Source organism: Heptranchias perlo, chromosome 22, assembly GCF_035084215.1.
Source record: "Heptranchias perlo isolate sHepPer1 chromosome 22, sHepPer1.hap1, whole genome shotgun sequence".
Classification (NCBI taxonomy): domain Eukaryota; kingdom Metazoa; phylum Chordata; class Chondrichthyes; order Hexanchiformes; family Hexanchidae; genus Heptranchias; species Heptranchias perlo.
This window is the reverse complement of record NC_090346.1, coordinates 12,836,667-12,853,837: the sequence shown is the minus strand read 5'-3', so window position 1 is coordinate 12,853,837 and position 17,171 is coordinate 12,836,667. Positions and strand designations below refer to the sequence as shown.

The 17,171-nt window shown below is 46.7% G+C and overlaps 1 protein-coding gene across 2 annotated transcripts in view; it reads left to right on the top strand.

Moving 5' to 3' along the window:
- ints1 (integrator complex subunit 1) overlaps nt 1-17,171 on the top strand; it is a 96,503-nt gene that overhangs the window by 38,790 nt on the left and 40,542 nt on the right. For both annotated transcript variants that reach the window (XM_068002934.1, XM_068002933.1), the window contains exons 19-28: nt 855-1,052; nt 1,822-1,951; nt 4,228-4,407; nt 5,299-5,448; nt 6,017-6,202; nt 7,093-7,197; nt 8,747-8,914; nt 10,028-10,139; nt 13,248-13,406; nt 16,104-16,250. In XM_068002934.1, coding sequence (XP_067859035.1) covers nt 855-1,052; nt 1,822-1,951; nt 4,228-4,407; nt 5,299-5,448; nt 6,017-6,202; nt 7,093-7,197; nt 8,747-8,914; nt 10,028-10,139; nt 13,248-13,406; nt 16,104-16,250 — 1,535 coding nt within the window. The remainder of the gene's footprint in view (nt 1-854; nt 1,053-1,821; nt 1,952-4,227; nt 4,408-5,298; nt 5,449-6,016; nt 6,203-7,092; nt 7,198-8,746; nt 8,915-10,027; nt 10,140-13,247; nt 13,407-16,103; nt 16,251-17,171) is intronic.

Here is a 17,171-nt window from a genome sequence, read left to right as displayed (position 1 = left end):
GAGGCATTAGAACAGGTCAGCTTCATACTCCCTCAATTTGTAATATCATAAAAGTAACAGAGGTATCAATATATGTTTGGTCCCACTTCTGGCTTATTTTTCTCTCTTCTCTTTCCCCCCCTCTCCCGTGCCCACCAGAAATGCAGATGATTTTTGGTAGGAGGTAATATCAGGGTTGCCTGGTGAAGCTCACTGTCTGGTTCCTTGCTGCTGTAGGAAGAGTCTGGTCCCCTCTTTCTGTATCTTTCACTCCCCTCAACAATGCTGCAGAGATCAAGAACTGCACAAATGTGGGTAGAAATCACAAGACAAAAAGTTGCCCTTAGTGAGGCAGAGATAGGCAACTGAGAGAATAAATTAAAAAGGAAAAACTGGAAATCAAGCAGAGAATGCTGGGAATAGACAGCAGGTCAGTCAGCCACTGTAAAGAGAACCGGTGGGTTATAATGTTTTAGGTGTGGACCCTTCATCAGAACCCCTACTGTTGTGATGAAGGTGCACACCTGAAGCATCATAACCTGCCTCTTCTCTTTACAGATGCTCACTAACCTGCTGTGTTTTTTTTCTCTCTCTGTTTCCCAGCTCTCTGTAGGGGTGGGAGGAGGCTCGTGTGGAGCATAAACAATGGTCTGGTTCTGTGCTGTACAGTCCATGTAATTTCAACAGTGTGAGCAGTTTGCACTGTATTCCGCCCTTGTGCTGTTGTACCCTGCCAGAGCTCTAATGGTCACCCCCTTGACCTCTGAAACGTGAAGATGCAAGAACATTAGCGTGGGGTGGGGGGTACATGGGAGCCAGCACGTTAACATGATCACGGTCAAGGCCGGGTAAATGTTCTGCGTTTATGTTTTCAGTAACTTCTCTTACCCGCAATGCACTGTGATCGACGAGGAGACCCGGAACGACATGATAAATCGGGAGCTGCAGATGTCGCAGAGAGAGAAGCAGGAGATCTTGGCCTTCGAGAGCCACCTGGCAGCCGCGTCGACGAAGCAGACCATCACCGAGAGCAACAGCCTGTTGCTGTCGCAGCTGACCAGCCTCGATCCACAGTGAGTCTGGGGCAGGGACTGCCAGCATTGACCCCTCCCCCAAGTGAGTGTGGGTGGGCATGCTCGTGAGTAAACTCGCACTGTTTTTCCTCAGTATGCTGCTGATGGTGCTGACCCTGCTGGGGTGCAGTACCACAGGCATAGACAACTCTTCCATACCCAGCTGGGGTGACCATTCAACAGCCTGGGCTCTTTCCTCTTAAAGAGGAGGCTGAGGGGTGACCTGATAGAGGTCTTTAAAATTATGAATGGGTTCGATAGGTGGACTTAGAGATGTTTCCACTTGTGGGGGAATCCAGAACTAGGGGGCAATAAATATAAGGTAGTCACTAATAAATCCAATAGGGAATTCAGAAGAAACATCTTTGCCCAGAGACTGGTTAGAATGTGGACCTTGCTACCACAAGGAGTAGTTGAGGTGAATAGCATAGATGTATTTAAGGGGAAGCTGGATAAATACTTAAGGGAGAAAGGAATAGATATGTTGATGAGATTAGATGAAGTAAGGTGGGAGGAGGCTTGTGTGGAGCATAAACACCGGCACAAACCAGTTGGGCTGAATGGCCTGTTTCTGTGCTGTAAGTTTTATGTAAAATTGGAGGCCTGGTCCTGGGCTGCTCTTAATAAAAAAAAACCTTTGTCGTGGTCTCAGGAATGACATTCAGGAAAGCCCGTTGGGTAGTGGCCTGAAGAGGGGGCACATTGAGTCTTTCTGAATGTGAATTTATTGGTTTTCAGTTTACTGACCGTTTGCCTCCCTCTCCCTCAGAGGAGTCCCTCGCCGACCACCTCCACAGGTTCTTGAGCAGTTGAAGAGCTTGAATCAGTCACTTCGCCTTGGGCATCTGCTGTGCCGCAGTCGCCATCCCGACTTCCTGCTCAACATCATTCAGAGACAGGTGAGTGAGAGCAGCTTTGGCTGGGGATAGAAACCATCTACAGGTAGAAAGAAAGAAAGAACTTGCATTTCCATAACGCCTTTCGTTATTTCAGGACCTCCCAGTGCGCCGCTTCACTGCCATTGAAGTGCTTTTGAAGTGTAGTCAGTTAATTATTATGTGGAATTTACAGCATAGAAAACAGGCCGTTCGGCCCAACTGGTCTATGCCGGTGTTTGTGCTCCACACGAGCCTCCTCCCACCTTATTTCATCTCATCCTATCAGCATATCCTTCTATTCCTTTCTCCATTGTGTGTTTATCCAGCTTCCCCTTAAATGCATCTCTGCTATTCGCCTCAACTACTCCTTGTGGTAGCGAGTTCCATTCTAAATACTCTCCGGATAAAGAAGTTTCTCCTAAATTTCCTATTGGATTTAATCATGACCATCTTCTATTTATGTCCCCTAGTTTTGGACTCCCCACAAGTGGAAACACCTTCTCTACGTCTAATTCTGCACCAGGGGCTCCCGTCCTGGGAGGTGAGGGGGGGTTCCTGGTATTTTCTATGCTCCCCTCATTTTAAAAATTAGATGCAGCTCTCCCAGCGTGGATCAGCCCATTTGCTTGGAGCAAGGGATTTGTTGCGCTGGGAGATCCAAAAAATACCAGGACTGGGCGGTGGCTGCTCCTTAAAGGGTCACCTGCACTTTATTGTTTTGGAAGTGTCATCTTCTAAAATTGTTTTCAGCTGCTGCATTAAAGCTTGGGGAGGAGGTTGAAAGGGCGCAAGGAGGAGGGGTAGGGGACTGCTCCCTTTACAGACACAGCCTTGCAGGTAACATCGGGACGGGTAAAGCAAATGAGGGTTGAAATCTTTGGTATGGAGGAGCATCCTCCTCAGAAGGAGACCACATGGGGCTCAAGGGAAGAGAAGGCACAGCAGATGAACGCAGTGAGGTAGGTGGCCCTTATCTCAATGTGAAAGAAGGTTAACATATTAAAAATCTTTGCCACTGTTGTAATGAAGGGAAACGCAGCAAGATCCCACAAGCAGCATTCAGATAATCTGTTTTAGTGATGTTGATTGAGGGGTAAATATTGGCCAGGACACCAGGGAGAACTCCCCTGCTCTTCTTTGAATAGTGGCCATGGGATCTTTTACGTCCACCTGACAGGGCCTCGGTTTAACATCTCATCTGAAAGATGGCACCTTCGATAGTGCAGCACCCCCTCAGTACTGGCACTGGGAGTGTCAGCCTAGATTATGTGCTCAAGTCTCCAGAGTGGGGCTTGAGCCCATGACCTTCTGAATCAGAGTTGAGAGCTACCACTGAGCCAAAGCAGACACTGTGCTCCTGTGCTGAAATGTCTCTGCTCTGATGACGTCCTCAGAATACACACTTGTATAAAGACAGAGCCTTTAATGAGTGCCTGATTTCAGCATCTCACTTTGATAATGGCGCTAAAATTGGGCAGATGCAGTGTGCGGAGCTGTAGGTGGTGAACTTGTTCTACTGCACCGGAGATATTTGGCTTTGTTAAAATTTCCATTGAAGTGCTTCCATTTTACATCTGGTTCCTCCATATCTGCAGACTGAAAGCTCCGGGAAATAAGACACTATAAATCTAGGACCCTGATAGCTTTGTAGAAAAGTAGGAGAGAAACTTGCCTTAACATGGTGATATGTTTCTGCTTTGAGGAAATGTCTACATACTAGGCTCTTTGGAGGAACATTGTGAAGTCTCTAATACAAGCATTGTGACGGCCAAAAGCTGATTTGGTCAAACCCATGTTGAAGTAAGTGGTGCTGAGGGTTTGGATGACCTTGTGTACCAGCCAGACTGCACCTTAATGAGCCTCTGTTGCTGTAAGGGTTTTGTGTTTTACTAAATCTTAGAATAGAATCATTCGGCCCATCGTGCCTGTGCAGGTTCTTTGAAAGAGCTACCCAATTAATCCCACTTCTCCCTGCTCTTACCCTATATCCCTGCAAATATTTTCTCTTCAGGTATTTATCCAATTCCCTTTTGAAAGTTATTATTGAATCTGCTATCAGGCAGTGCATTCCAGATCATAACAACTCGCTGCGTAAAAACCTCCCTCCTGATTCTTTTGCCAATTATCCTAAATCTGTGTCCTCTGGTTACCGATCCTCCTTCCTTATCAATTAATTATTATTAATTAGCAACAAATTAGCAACACTTAAAATTAAATTTAAAAGTTATATTTGATATTAAAAACAGATCTGTTGGTAATTTGTTAAGTGTTTTTGCCCCCCTGCTTCCCCACTCTAGGCCTCGTCCCAGTCCATGCCCTGGTTAGCAGATCTGGTGCAGTCTAGCGAAGGCTCTTTGGATGTGCTGCCTGTCCAGTGCCTGTGTGAATTCCTGCTCCACGATGCAGCGGACGACGTGTCGTCCACGGAAGAGGAGGAGGAGGGGGAGAGCAAAGAGCAGCGGGCCAAGAAACGACAGGTGAGGCTGCAGGTGTGCGACTGGGTCAGTGGCACTAATTATGTTGGTGGCTGCAAATGGCTGATTTTAAAAAAAAAAGAAAGGACTTGCATTTATATAGCGCCTTTCGCAACCTCAGGACCTCTCAAAGTGCTTTACAGCCAATGAAGTACTTTTTGAAGTGTAGTCACTGTTGTAATGTAGGAAATGCAGGAGTCAATTTGCACACAGCAAGGTCCCACAAACAGCAATGAGATAATGACCAGATAATCAGTTTTTTTTTAGTGATGTTGGTGGAGGGATAAATATTGACCAGGACACTGGGGAGAACTCCCCTTCTTTTCTTTGAATAGAGCCATGGGATATTTTACATCCACCTGAGAGGGCAAGCAGGGTCTCAGTTTAACATCTCATCTGAAAGTCGTCACCTCCAACAGTGCAGCACTCCCTCAGTACTACACTGGGATTGTCAGCCTGGGTTTTGTGCTCAAGTCTCAGGAGTGGGGACTTGAACCCACGACCTTCTGACTCAGAGGCTGAGGGATGGTTGTAAGGGCCTCAATTCCTGCAGTGAATTTGAAGAAAGTGGCACAGCTCTTTTTTTTGGCCGAGTCTTCTGTGGGCAAGAGGTTTGCCTAAGCCCTGTAAAACCATTTGAGTATCTTGCCTCGGAAAAATCTATAGATTGTGTCCTTGTTTGAATGGATTGCTTTTGCTTTTCTCCTTTAATGCAGAGGGCCAGACGGAGCCTCGGTTTAATGTTTCATCCAAAAGACGACACCTCCGTCAGTGCAGCGTTCCCTCAGGACTGCATTGGGAGTGTGGGCCTAGATTCTGTGGTCAAGTCTCTGGAGTGGGGCAAATTGTGTCCTTGCTTGAACCGAATGCTTTTGCTTTTCTTCTGCAATGCAGAGGCAACAGAAACAACGGCAGCTCCTGGGCCGCCTGCAGGACCTCCTCCTGGGCACCAAAGCAGATGAACAGACGACCTGCGAAGTGCTGGATTACTTCTTGCGTCGCCTGAGCTCCCCACAGGTGGCCTCACGCGTTCTGGCCATGAAGGTAAGTCGGAGGAGAGCGCGTGTATATTAAGGCAACGACGTCTCTTCCATTTGTGAAGTTCGAGCAGTTATTGCTTTGAAGGAAGAGCAAAATGGGAGGGGGGTTGGGGGAGGTGCGGAAAGAGCCACTTTTCGATCACCTGCTGCAGCTTTCTTCTCTCCCCTCTCCTCCTCTCCTCTCCTCTCCTGCGGTGCTGACTCGGGCACCTGCCAACACCCTTAGCCAAATGACCATTCTTGGCATGTGAGCACCTGGACAGTGAGAGTCGGCAGGTTATTTGACTGTGAAGGGAGTATGCGGATGTTTACACTCCACACGAGCCTCCTCCCTCTCTATTTACTTTATCTCACCCTATCAACATATTCAAGTCAATGCTTCAGTAGGAGTGATGGAACAGTGGCCTGCTTTGGTTTTTGCAGAGCAAATTTACATCCTATTTGTTTATTTTAATGTTTTAATTTTGACTTCTCCTTTGGAGGACTTCTCGTCACTATGTGCTCCGATATGTTGGGATCCAGGGAAAAGTGTGGACATGTGTATGCGGCCTAATATTTCTCATTTGCTCCAGGGCTTGTCTCTGGTGCTGACTGATTCCGAGACCAGTCTGCGAGATGTGGAGGAGCGAGATCAGATGATGGAAGAGGACTCGAGTGATGGGGAGCCGCTCCCTGGATATCAGTGGCTGCTGCGAGATCTTCCCAAGCTGCCGCTCTTCAGCAGTGTCTGCAACATGACCTCCCTGGCACTGCAGCAGGTAAGGTTTGCAATCGAGCAGAAAACCAGAAGGCATAAGCTTTTCTTTTTTTATTATGGCGTAGCCTAGGTAAAGGACCAGAAAGAAGGACTTGCATTTATATAGCGCCTTTCACGATCTCAGGATGCCCCAAAGCGCTTTACAGCCAATGAAGTACTTTTGAAGTGTAGTCACTGTTGAAATGTATTAAACTTCGCAGCCAATTTATGCACAGCAAGGTCAATGTGATAATGACCGGATAATCTGTTTTAGTGATTTGATTGAGGGATAAATATTGGCCCAGGACACCGGGGAGAACTCCCTGCTGTTCGTCGAAACAGTGGCCATGGGATCTTTTACGTCCACCCGAGAGGGCAGACGGGGCCTCGGTTTAACGTCTCATCCGAAAGACGACACCTCCGACTGTGCAGGACTCCCTCAGTACTGCACCAGAGCAACAGCCTGCATTATGTGCTCAAGGTTCTGGAGTGGAGCTTGAACCTGCGACCTAAATGAATGATCAAGGTAAGTCACACACAGACCTGGGCACTCTTCCACTTGCTGCAGGCTTTGCTGGCAGTTTCCCTCCAAGTGTTTATTTGGTCGGCTGAGAGCACATCTCTCTCCACCACATGGTGGCGCCAGATTCTGTTTTTCTCAGAAGTAAAGCCTGTGTTTGTGCACTGTGCTCTTCTGATACTGTAGCGCGTTTTAGCTCTATTTAGGATTTAGTCAGATAATAAAAGGGTGAAATACATAAGCATACGTAGCCAAGACGGAGATAGAAAATAACAGCATATCAGGGATAAGACACTTTTCCATGTCCAACATGTTTGGAGTGTGCAGGTGAAGATGATTTGAATTCTGAATTTGTTCATTTTTAATTTTTAACTCCTAATTTTAATTTGCAGGCCATTCATGTGGAGACTGACCCCCAGACTATCAGCGCCTATGTCATTTATTTGTCACAGCACGCACCAGTAGAGGAGCAGGCTCAGCACAACGACCTTGCTCTGGTAAGAACGATACGAATAGGCTTGAGTGTGGAGAGGGGGGGAAGCAACAAGAAAATAATAGATCAATGTTGGAACGGTTTGTTGTCTCACTTGCCCAGCTTGTGCCAATTTTCTTTAAATTTAATGAGATGCAAAAAGATTTGTTGCTAAGCTGCGCTGTACTTGCACCAACTCCCGTTCACCTATCACTTCCTGTGCTCGCTAACCTACATTGACTCCTGGTCTGGCAATGCCTCGATTTTAAAATTCACATCCTTGTTTTCAAATCCCTACATGGCCTCACCCCTCCCTATCTCTGTAGCCTCCTCTATTTATAAAGCGCCTTTAACATAATAAAACGTCCTAAGGTGCTTCACAGGAGCGATTATCAAACAAAATTTGACACCGAGCCACATGAGATTTTAGGACAGGTGACCAAAAGCTTGGTCAAAGAGAGAGGTTTTAAGGAGGAGAGAGAGATAGTGAGGCGGAGAGGTTTAGGGAGGGAATTCCAGAGCTTAGCGCCTAGGCAGCTGAAGGCACGGTCGCGGTGGGGCAAAGTAAATCGGGGATGCGCAAGAGGCCAGAATTGGAGGAGCGCAGAGATCTCGAAGGGTTGTAGGGCTGGAGGAGGTTAGAGATAGGGAGGGGTGAGGCCATGGAGGGATTTGAACACAAGGATGAGAATTTTAAAATCGAGGCATTGTGGGACCAATGTAGGTCAGCGAACACAGGGGTGATGGATGAAAGGGACTTGGTGTGAGTTAGGATACGGGCAGCTTGTAGTTTGCAACTCATTAATAAAAACAGAAATGCACAGCAGGTCCATCAAGTGCCTATAAAAAAGAAAACAGCAGGCTAACTGGTTTTGGGTAGAGACCCTTCACACAACGTTTGGAGTAGGTCTTCATCGGGGATCTGACATGGTTTACCAGGGCTCCAAGGGTTAAATTATGAGGGGAGATTACATAAACTAGGCTTATATTCCTGGAATATAGAAGGTTAGGGGGTGATTTGATTCAGGTTTTTAGGATTTTGAAAGGCATTGATAGGGTAAATGTGAGGAATCTTACAACACCAGATTATAGTCCAACTGTTTTATTTGAAAATCACAAGCTTTCGGAGGCTTTCTCCTTCGTCAGGTGAGTGTGGGATAGAGTAGATAGGGAAATAGGGAAAGGGTAGATAGGGAAAAGCTTTTTCCGCTGCTGGGGGAGTTTAGGAAAAGGGGACACAACCTTAAAATCAGAGCCAAGCCATTCAGGACAGAAGTTAGGAAACACTTCTTCACACAAAGGGTAGTAGAAGTGTGGAACTCTCTCTCACAAAAAGCAGTAGATGCTAGCTCAATTAATAATTTTAAATCTGAGATTGATAGATTTTTGCTAACCAAGAGTATTAAGGGATATGGAGCCATGGCGGGTGGACAGAGTTAGGATACAGATCAGCCATGATCTCATTGAATGGCGGAACAGGCTCAGGGCTGAATGGCCTCCTCCTGTTCCTATGTTTGTACCAATAACATTGACTTATTTTCCTCTGTTCGTAACCCGTGATTCTGTTTCCTCAGGATGTCGCTCGTTTAATCGTCGAGCGGTCCACCATCATGACTCATCTTTTTGCCAGGCATTCCTACAGGACAGAGGGTGAGTCTGTGCTGGTGGCGCTGACCGCCATCTTCTCGCGGTACGTGAAGCGGATGCGGAAGACCAAGGAGGACGAGGAGGTGTACAGCTGGGTGAGTCAGCCGCCTTGTCAGAACGCCGGGCGGGCGGGTGGGTTTGAGCGCAGGCGGCTGGCGCTGGTGAGGGGAGCTGGCAGAGCAGGTTATATTCTGCAGCTCCACTGACTGGACTACTGCGTGATCCTGTGCTGGGTTTTGGGTGCATTCCTGAGCCCCCTACCTGCAGTACAGCTGTTGAAGAGATTGTCACCTGTCCAGTGTCTGCCACAACTGTTTGAATCTTTTCGTAGAGTCCACTATCCAGGAAAGAAGTTAAATTGGAATTTAATTGAAAAATTGCCATGGAGTACTGGAAGGTTGCATGCACAAAGAGAATCAGGGGGTGAGGGTGGGGGTTGGGGGGTGTTGGGGAGAGATAGAAAAGAGAAGCAGGGATTGTTCTCCTTCGAGCAGAGAAGGTTAAAGGGAGATTTAATAGAGGTGTTCAAAATCATGAAGGATTTTGATAGAGTAAATAAGGAGAAACTTTCCACTGGCAGGAGAGTCGGTAACCAGAGGATACAAATTTAAGATAATTGGTAAAAGAACCAGAGGCGAGATGAGGAGAAATATTTTTATGCAGAGAGTTGTTATGATCTGGAATGCACTGTCTGAAAGGGTGGTGGAAGCAGATTCAATAGTAACTTTCAAAAGGGAATTGGATAAATAATTGAAATGGAAAAATTTGCAGGGCTATGGGGAAAGAGCGGGAGAATGGGACTAATTGGATAGCTCTTTCAAAGAGCTGTATCATTCTATGATTCCAAAAGTTTAGAGTGGGGCCATCGGAGAGACAGTCCAATGGGTCAGGCAGTGATGAGGCTGTACCACTTCCAAAATGTTTCCTATAGAATCCTATAGCACAGAAGGAGGCCGTTCGGCCCATCTTGCCTGTGCCGGCTCTCTGAAAGAGCTATCCAATTAGACTCATGCCCTGCTCATTCCCGAGAGCCCTGCAAATTTTTTCCTCTTCAAGTATTTATCCAAAGCCCTTTTGAAAGTTACTGTTGCATTGAATACATTACAGACTTGAATGCGATTTGATTCTAGGAAACCGACTTGATAATGTTGGTTCCTCCAGGGAGAGTGTTTCGTTTGCTAACTGTGTGTTGTGTTTCTGACCCACAGTCAGAGTCCCAGGACCAGGTCTTCCTGCGTTGGACGACGGGGGAGACGGCCACCATGCACATCCTGGTGGTTCACGCCATGGTTATCCTCCTAACGCTGGGTCCCCCTCAAGGTATAAATCTAACACAGGAGGCGGGGGAGTGGGTGCTTGTCTATGGATTGAGTTTAACCTTCTGTGTTTGAGAAAGTAGGGGGAGACACTAATTAAATTAATTACATCGAGATACGTCAAGTCCACAGCACAGAAACAGGCCATTCAGCCCAACTGGTCTATGCTGGTGTTCATGCTCCACACGAGCCTCCTCCATCCCTACTTTATCTAACCCTATTAGCATATCCTTCTATTCCTTTCTCCCTCGTGTGCATATCCAGTTTCCCTTTAAATGCATCTATGCTATTTGCTTCAACTACTCTTATAGGTGTCAGCCATGGCTCAGTGTTAGCACTCTCGCTTCTGAGTCAGAAGGTTGTGGGTCCAAGTTCCACTCCAGAGACTTGAGCACATAATCCAGGCCGACACTCCCAGTGCCAGTACTGTGGGAGTGCTGCACTTTCAGAGGTGCCATCTTTTGGATGTGATGTTAAACCGAGGCCCCATCTGCCCTCTCGGGGACGTAAAAGATCCCATGGCACTTTTTCAAAGAAGAGCAGGAGAGTTCTGGCCAGTATTTATCCCTCAAATCAACACCTAAACACATTATCTGGTCATTATCATATTGCTGTTTGTGGAACCTTGCTGTGCGCAAATTGGCTCCTGCGTTTCCAGCATTACAACAGTTTCTATCCTTCAGAAGTATTTTTTTAAATGTTTGTGTCTTGGTTGCTTATTTGTGTGCACGCTCTGAATAAAAAGCACTCCTCCTCAGATTTCTCTTCCCCAAACACAAATAAACTCTTCAAAGAGGAAGGGGTTTGTTCCTGAGCTAATGGTACGAAGAGCAATAACTCAGATTTTATCCCCTTTTCAATCTATTTTCCAAATTTGCTTAATATCCAGCTAGTTCACCACGCAGTCCCTGCAACTTGGTTATCATCTTTTTCACCTCTGACGCCTGGATTCAAATGTAACCTAGACGAGTTTCTCCTCTCTCTACTGTTCGTAAAGTGAAGCGAATTCAGGAAGTCAGTCCCCATTAGTTCTAAATGGATGCGAGTCTGCAGTGGAAAATTGTCCACAATTTGGCACAAATTGACAATCTCGCTCAGACAACACGCGAATGGGTGGTGTGGGAAATGGAAATGTCACCGATATAATAAGAGTCCTGCTCTGAGGTTGGTTGCAAAGTCGTCCATTCCCGTACAGTTCTCACCTTGGTGAGTCGAAAAATCCATGGGACGAGCACTTACGGCTCTTTGAGAAGACAGTCTTGTACTGCAGTAATGTTTCTGTATAGCCTGGCGGTTCGCTTGTATGTGTATGGTACATACTCGCATCATCGCACTGGGCAAATGCAATTTAGTCTTCAAAATATCCTCATTGTGTTGCCTCTGCTGTATGCCATGCCCTCCAGGACAAAGCATTCAGCTTAATCCAGCTTAAACACCCACTCCCTCCATCACCGGCGCACCATGGCTCCAGTGTGTACCATCTACTGGATGCACTGCAGCAACTCCCCAAGGCTTCTTTGACAGCAGTTCCCAAACCCGCGACCTCTACCACCTAGAAGGACAAGGGCAGCAGGTGCACGGGAACACCATCACCTCCAAATTCCCTTCCAAGTCACTCACCATCCTGACTTGGAAATATATCGCTGTTCCTTCATCGTCACTGGGTCAAAATCCTGGAACTCCCTTCCTAACAGCACTGTGGGACTGCCTTCACCTCACGGACTGTAGCGGTTTAAGAAGGCGGCGGCTCACCACCACCTTCTCGAGGGGCAACTAGGGATGGGCAATAAATACTGGCCTTGCCAGCGACGCCCACATCCCGAGAATGAATTAAAAAAACAACCTTGGCCAAGAAGATGAGCAACAACAACAAGTTGCATTTATATAGCGCCTTTAATGTAGTATAACGTCCCAAAGCGCTTCACAGGAGTGATTATCAAGCAAAATTTGACACCGAGCCACGTGAGATATTAGGACTGGAGAGGTAGGTTTTAAGGAGCGTCTTCAAGGCGGAGAGGTTTAGGGAGGGAATTCCAGAAGTTGGCAGCTGAGTGGTGAGGCAACGCTGACCGTAGCTCCTGCGAATTAAATTAACGGAAATACTCACTGCAGGGTCTGTGGCATCGAATGCTTGAATTGCTTGAATTTGAACTTTAAACAAATGTGCGCTACTAACCCAGGCTCTGAGCAGTGTGAGTTGCCACGCGGGGCTGGAAAAGTATGAGGAGAAGACACGCCCACAGATTCAGGCTGCATTGCTCAAGCAGGCCAGCAGACTTCATTCATTTAAAGTTACTATTCTGTACGTCATTGTAAATAAAAATTGTAATTTTTTAATATATTAAAAAGCCAAATAAATAATTGAATTAAATTAGAGACAGAAGGGAAAAGTAAAAAGAATTTTTTTTAATTTAAAAAAGTTTTTAAAAATTAACTTTTACTTGTTTGGCATTCATTAAGACTAACTGCGCTTTTAAAACTTAGTTTAGACCTGGTATTTTTTTAGTGTACCTGTTTGGTGGTGTAATTAGTTACTTTCCAGCTGAACAGATAAGCAAGTTGGTGTTTTTTCAATGATTTCCCTGATTGCAGCGAGCAATGACCCTTTAATTTGAAGCTGTCATATTGCCGGTGAACCACTAGGAGCAAGTTCCGGATTTCCACGTTTCACTGTGCATGTGCTGCATGAACGTGCTCCTTCAATTCACCACTAAAAACGGAGAGTGCTGTTGAGCTCCTCTGTTATTTCAGGAGCGATTCCTAGCCCTTAGTGTTTTAAACCTAAGGGTGTGGGAGCAGACCAGAGGCACCCACTGATTATTTTTTTGCTCTGTCTGGGTAGGCGGTGGGTGTGTCTGGCTGCTACTGTCTCTATGGTGATGCTTCTCACTCACGCGCTGTGGACGAGGAACTCTGTGTAACCTCGAGCCTGAGTATTATCGCAAGCTCCCTCCGTTCCAACAATGCGCATCAGCTCCCTTTGTCTAGTTCTTCGATGGCCCTGTAGGGCTGAATGTGATTATAGGTTTCCTGGGACAATCTACCTGAGCGCTCCTGCGGGAATGGTACGATTATTACTGGCATCTAATGGCTCCTGAATCGTGGCTTGCAGGCGAGAGTGATTTCTACCACCTCCTTGACGTCTGGTTTCCCGACAAAAAGCCGCTCCCCACGGCGTTCCTGGTCGACACCTCGGAAGAAGCTTTGCTTCTTCCCGACTGGCTGAAGCTCCGGATGATTCGCTCGGAAGTGTCTCGATTGGTGGATGCCGGTAAGAGATTTGTTACTTAAGCAGAAACAAATTAAGCAGCCCTGTGCTCAGTTCGAAGGTTAACACAATATTCTCCACATTTTACAACAAAATGATCTTTCCAGTTATTCATGAAAGGTATTTCCTCCCTGAAATTAACTTTTTTTTTATTTTGTTGAGGGGTGGGGCACGCTGTTAGTCACCTTTTTGAGACTTGGGTTCCAATTCAGTCCAGGCTAATGGAAGAAGTGTCTCTTCATCTCTGTTGTTTGTTAGGACCCCACACGGAAAGGGTTGGTGCACCCTTAAGCCAGTTATTGGTGTATCCAAGCAGCGGAGAGTATTCCATCACACTCCTGACTTTAGATGTGTTCCTCTAAACCTGCCGTGTGACCCACAAGTCTCCAGGGTAGGCACCACCGAGACAAAAAGCTTGGGCGCTGCTGGTGTAAAGTGCAGATGAGAGCGGTAGGCTATACGTGTTTTCTGGAACAAGAAAGTGCTCGAGCATGTCCAATGCCTGTGCCTGGTTAGTGGAGGCAGCGAGGAGGGTATCTGGAAAAACAACAACTTGCATTTATATAGCACCTTTAACATAGTAAAAAGTCCCAAGGTGCTTCACAGGAGCGTTAGCTAACAAACTTTGACACCAATCTACATAAGGAGATATTAGGATAGGTGACCACAAGCTTGGTCAAAGATGTAGGTTTTAAGGACCGTCTTAAAGGAGGAAAGAGAGGCGGAGAGGTTTAGGGAAGGAATTCCAGAGCTTAGGACCTAGACAGCTGAAGGCATGGCCGACAATGGTGGAGTGATAAAAATTGGGGATGCGCAAGAGGCAGAATTGAAGTAGCGCAGAGATCTCGGAGGGTTATAGGACAAGGAGGTTACAGAGATAGGGAGGGGCGAGACCATGGAGGGTTTTGAAAACAAGGATGAGAACGAGCTGATGTAGAGGGTGATGGATGGTTCACGGTGAGTTACAAGGCAGTGATTCAATTGAGTCGCCTTAATGACATTGTAAACCACGAGAGCGAATCTTGAGCATTTTATGAATGTCAGTACAATGTGAGGTTGAATTATTGTGTTAAACTCCCTGCTTGATGTTTGTTAATATTGGTTCTGCAAAGAAACTACATTCTCACTAGAGATTGTTGGGCTGCTCCTCCTCGGGAAGGAGCAGTTAGAAGCAGGCTGCTCTCCAGTATTCTGCCCCGTTTCCATTTTTCCCCATACGAGTCTAGAGAACAGCTATTCAACTGTGGAGAGAATCACAGCTGAGTCCATTCTGGGCCCCCTGATGCCCACCTACACATGCCTTCCAGAAGGGGTGTTTAGATAGGAATGGGTGCAGGCCATTCAGCCCCTCACAGATGCCAGCCCTGGCTGTTGATTTTTATCCCTAGCCCAGGGGCACTAAGCCAATTGCAGCACCCCAATTGTTGCCCTTGCTGGGAGCGGCCAGCTCAGTGGAAAGATAGAGGTTGAATCTGGGATCTTCCTGGTCTTTATGGCTCTTCGATACCAACTGGCGCACCTTCCGCACCTTGTGGGAGTCCAAAACTAGAGGTCATCAATATAAGGTAGTCATTAATAAATCCAACAGGGAATTCAGGAGAAAATTCTTTACCCAGAGAGTGGTGAGAATCTGGAACTCGCTACCACATGGAGTAGTTCAGGCGAATAGCATTGATGCATTTAAGGGGAAGCTAGATAAACATATGAGGGAGAAAGGAGTAGAAGGGAATCCTCATAGGGTTAGATGAAGTAGGGAGGGAGGAGGCTCGTGTGGAGCATAAACACCGGCATGGACCAGTTGGGCTGAATGGCCTGTTTCTGTGCTGTAGACTCGATGTACCACTAAGCCATTGAGTGAGTTGTGAAGTGTTTCTGGCCAATACCTTGGATTAAAATAATTCTTCCACTCCCCCTCTTTCAGGATTTTGCCCTGTAATGTTGCACAAGTTGCATATATCGATATAGCTTTATAAAGCAACATATCTCCCAGTCGTTCTCAATAAAGTAGCAAGAATGCAGTTTCGATCATTAATGCTCAGTCTGAACATCATTGCCCATCAGCAACAAAGAGCATGCTGACAGTAACTGATGTCCAATAAAAGCTGAATAAAGCCACTCTCTGAAGTTGATTACTTGTATAATTAGGTGTCCTGGAGTGATTCCAAGCCTTGGCGTTAAGTTGACAGTTCTAATAAACCACTTGAGGTTCATTCTCGGGGTTTATGGTGTCATCTGTACTCCGTGAATTAAATTACAGCCTTGTAATCCCTGCCAGGTGTTTATTTTTTAATTGTGAAACCTGGGCAAAGGGCCTGAGCCCCTATCGCCAGCTACCACCAACGGTGGAATGAGCAGCAGAAAAGACACGATAAATCAAGCAGTGGGGGTTAGGTGTGGCACGTTTGTGTTTTAAAAGCCTTGGATTGTAGGAGGAGGAAGGGAAGACTAAGGGAGATGAGGTTGGAGGGAAAGACCGAGTTAGAGTAGGAGACAATCTGTATCCATTGTTCCGTATGTAACTTCCTGCTGTGTCCTTTCGGCTGCAGCATTCTTTACAGGGTCAGGAACTGAGGTGGAAACAATTTACACTTGGCACTGGCTGGGTGAAGGGTATCTACGTTCTGTAGCATGCACGGCAGCTAACCCATGGCTCATTCCCTTTTCTCGTGCTCTCTCTCTCTCTCTCTCTCTCTCTCGCAGCTCTCCAGGACCTGGAGCCTCAGCAGCTGATCCTATTTGTCCAGTCCTTCGGAATCCCGGTCTCCAGCATGAGCAAACTCCTGCAGTACCTGGACCAGGCTGTGTCCCACGATCCCCAGACGCTCGAACAGAATATCATGGACAAAAGTATGAGTTTCAATACGGAGGAGATATTAGTTAGTTCTCCCTTCTCTTCTGGAGGCACTGATGTATATTTGGGGGTTGCGAGGTGGGGGAGGGGGTGGAATACTGTCAGCCCTTCGGCACCTCACCAAGTGGTCAGTCAGTTTAGAGAGTGAGTATCAACAGCTATTCGACCGTGTGAAGGAATCAGGATCACGAAAGACTTACATTTGTATAGCGCCTTTCATGACCTCGGGCGTCCCAAAGCACTTTACAGTCAGTGAAGTACTTTTGAAGTGTAGTCACTGTTGTAATGTAGGAAATGTGACAGTCAATTTGCACACAGCAAGCTCCCAAAACAGCAATATGATAATGGCCAGGACACCGGGGAGAACTCCCCCACTCTTCTTTGAAATAGTGCCATGGGATCTTTTACATCCACCTGAGAGGGCAGACAGGGCCTCGGTTTAACGCCTCATCCGAAAGACGGCACCTCCGACAGTGCAGCACTGGGTGTGTCAGCCTGGATTATGTGCTTAAGTCACTGGAATGGGACTTGGAGTCAGAAGGTTGTGGGTTCGAGGCGAGAATGCTACCCACTGAGCTGAGGCCTGATCTTGTCTCTCCTGAGCACCACAGGGCCCACCTGATACATGCTGGGAGAAGTAATTCTGGCTGCTTTTTGTTTTTAATTCATCCCTCTCTCTTGCCCAGAGAGGCTGAGGCCAATTCTAGCACCTCAACTTGCTGAGATCAGGAGATTGCATTTCAAAAGGTGCTTGTTGTCGTGAGTTGGCTGCTGTTCACCCCACTTGTGCGTATACCAGGCCAAAATTAGCAGGGGACTGCGTGGGCCCCTCAGTAATCCATCTTGGACCATCTGCTGCATCCAGCACAGTCATTGTGATTAAATTAGATGGTGTTACTGAATGGATAGTTGTAATA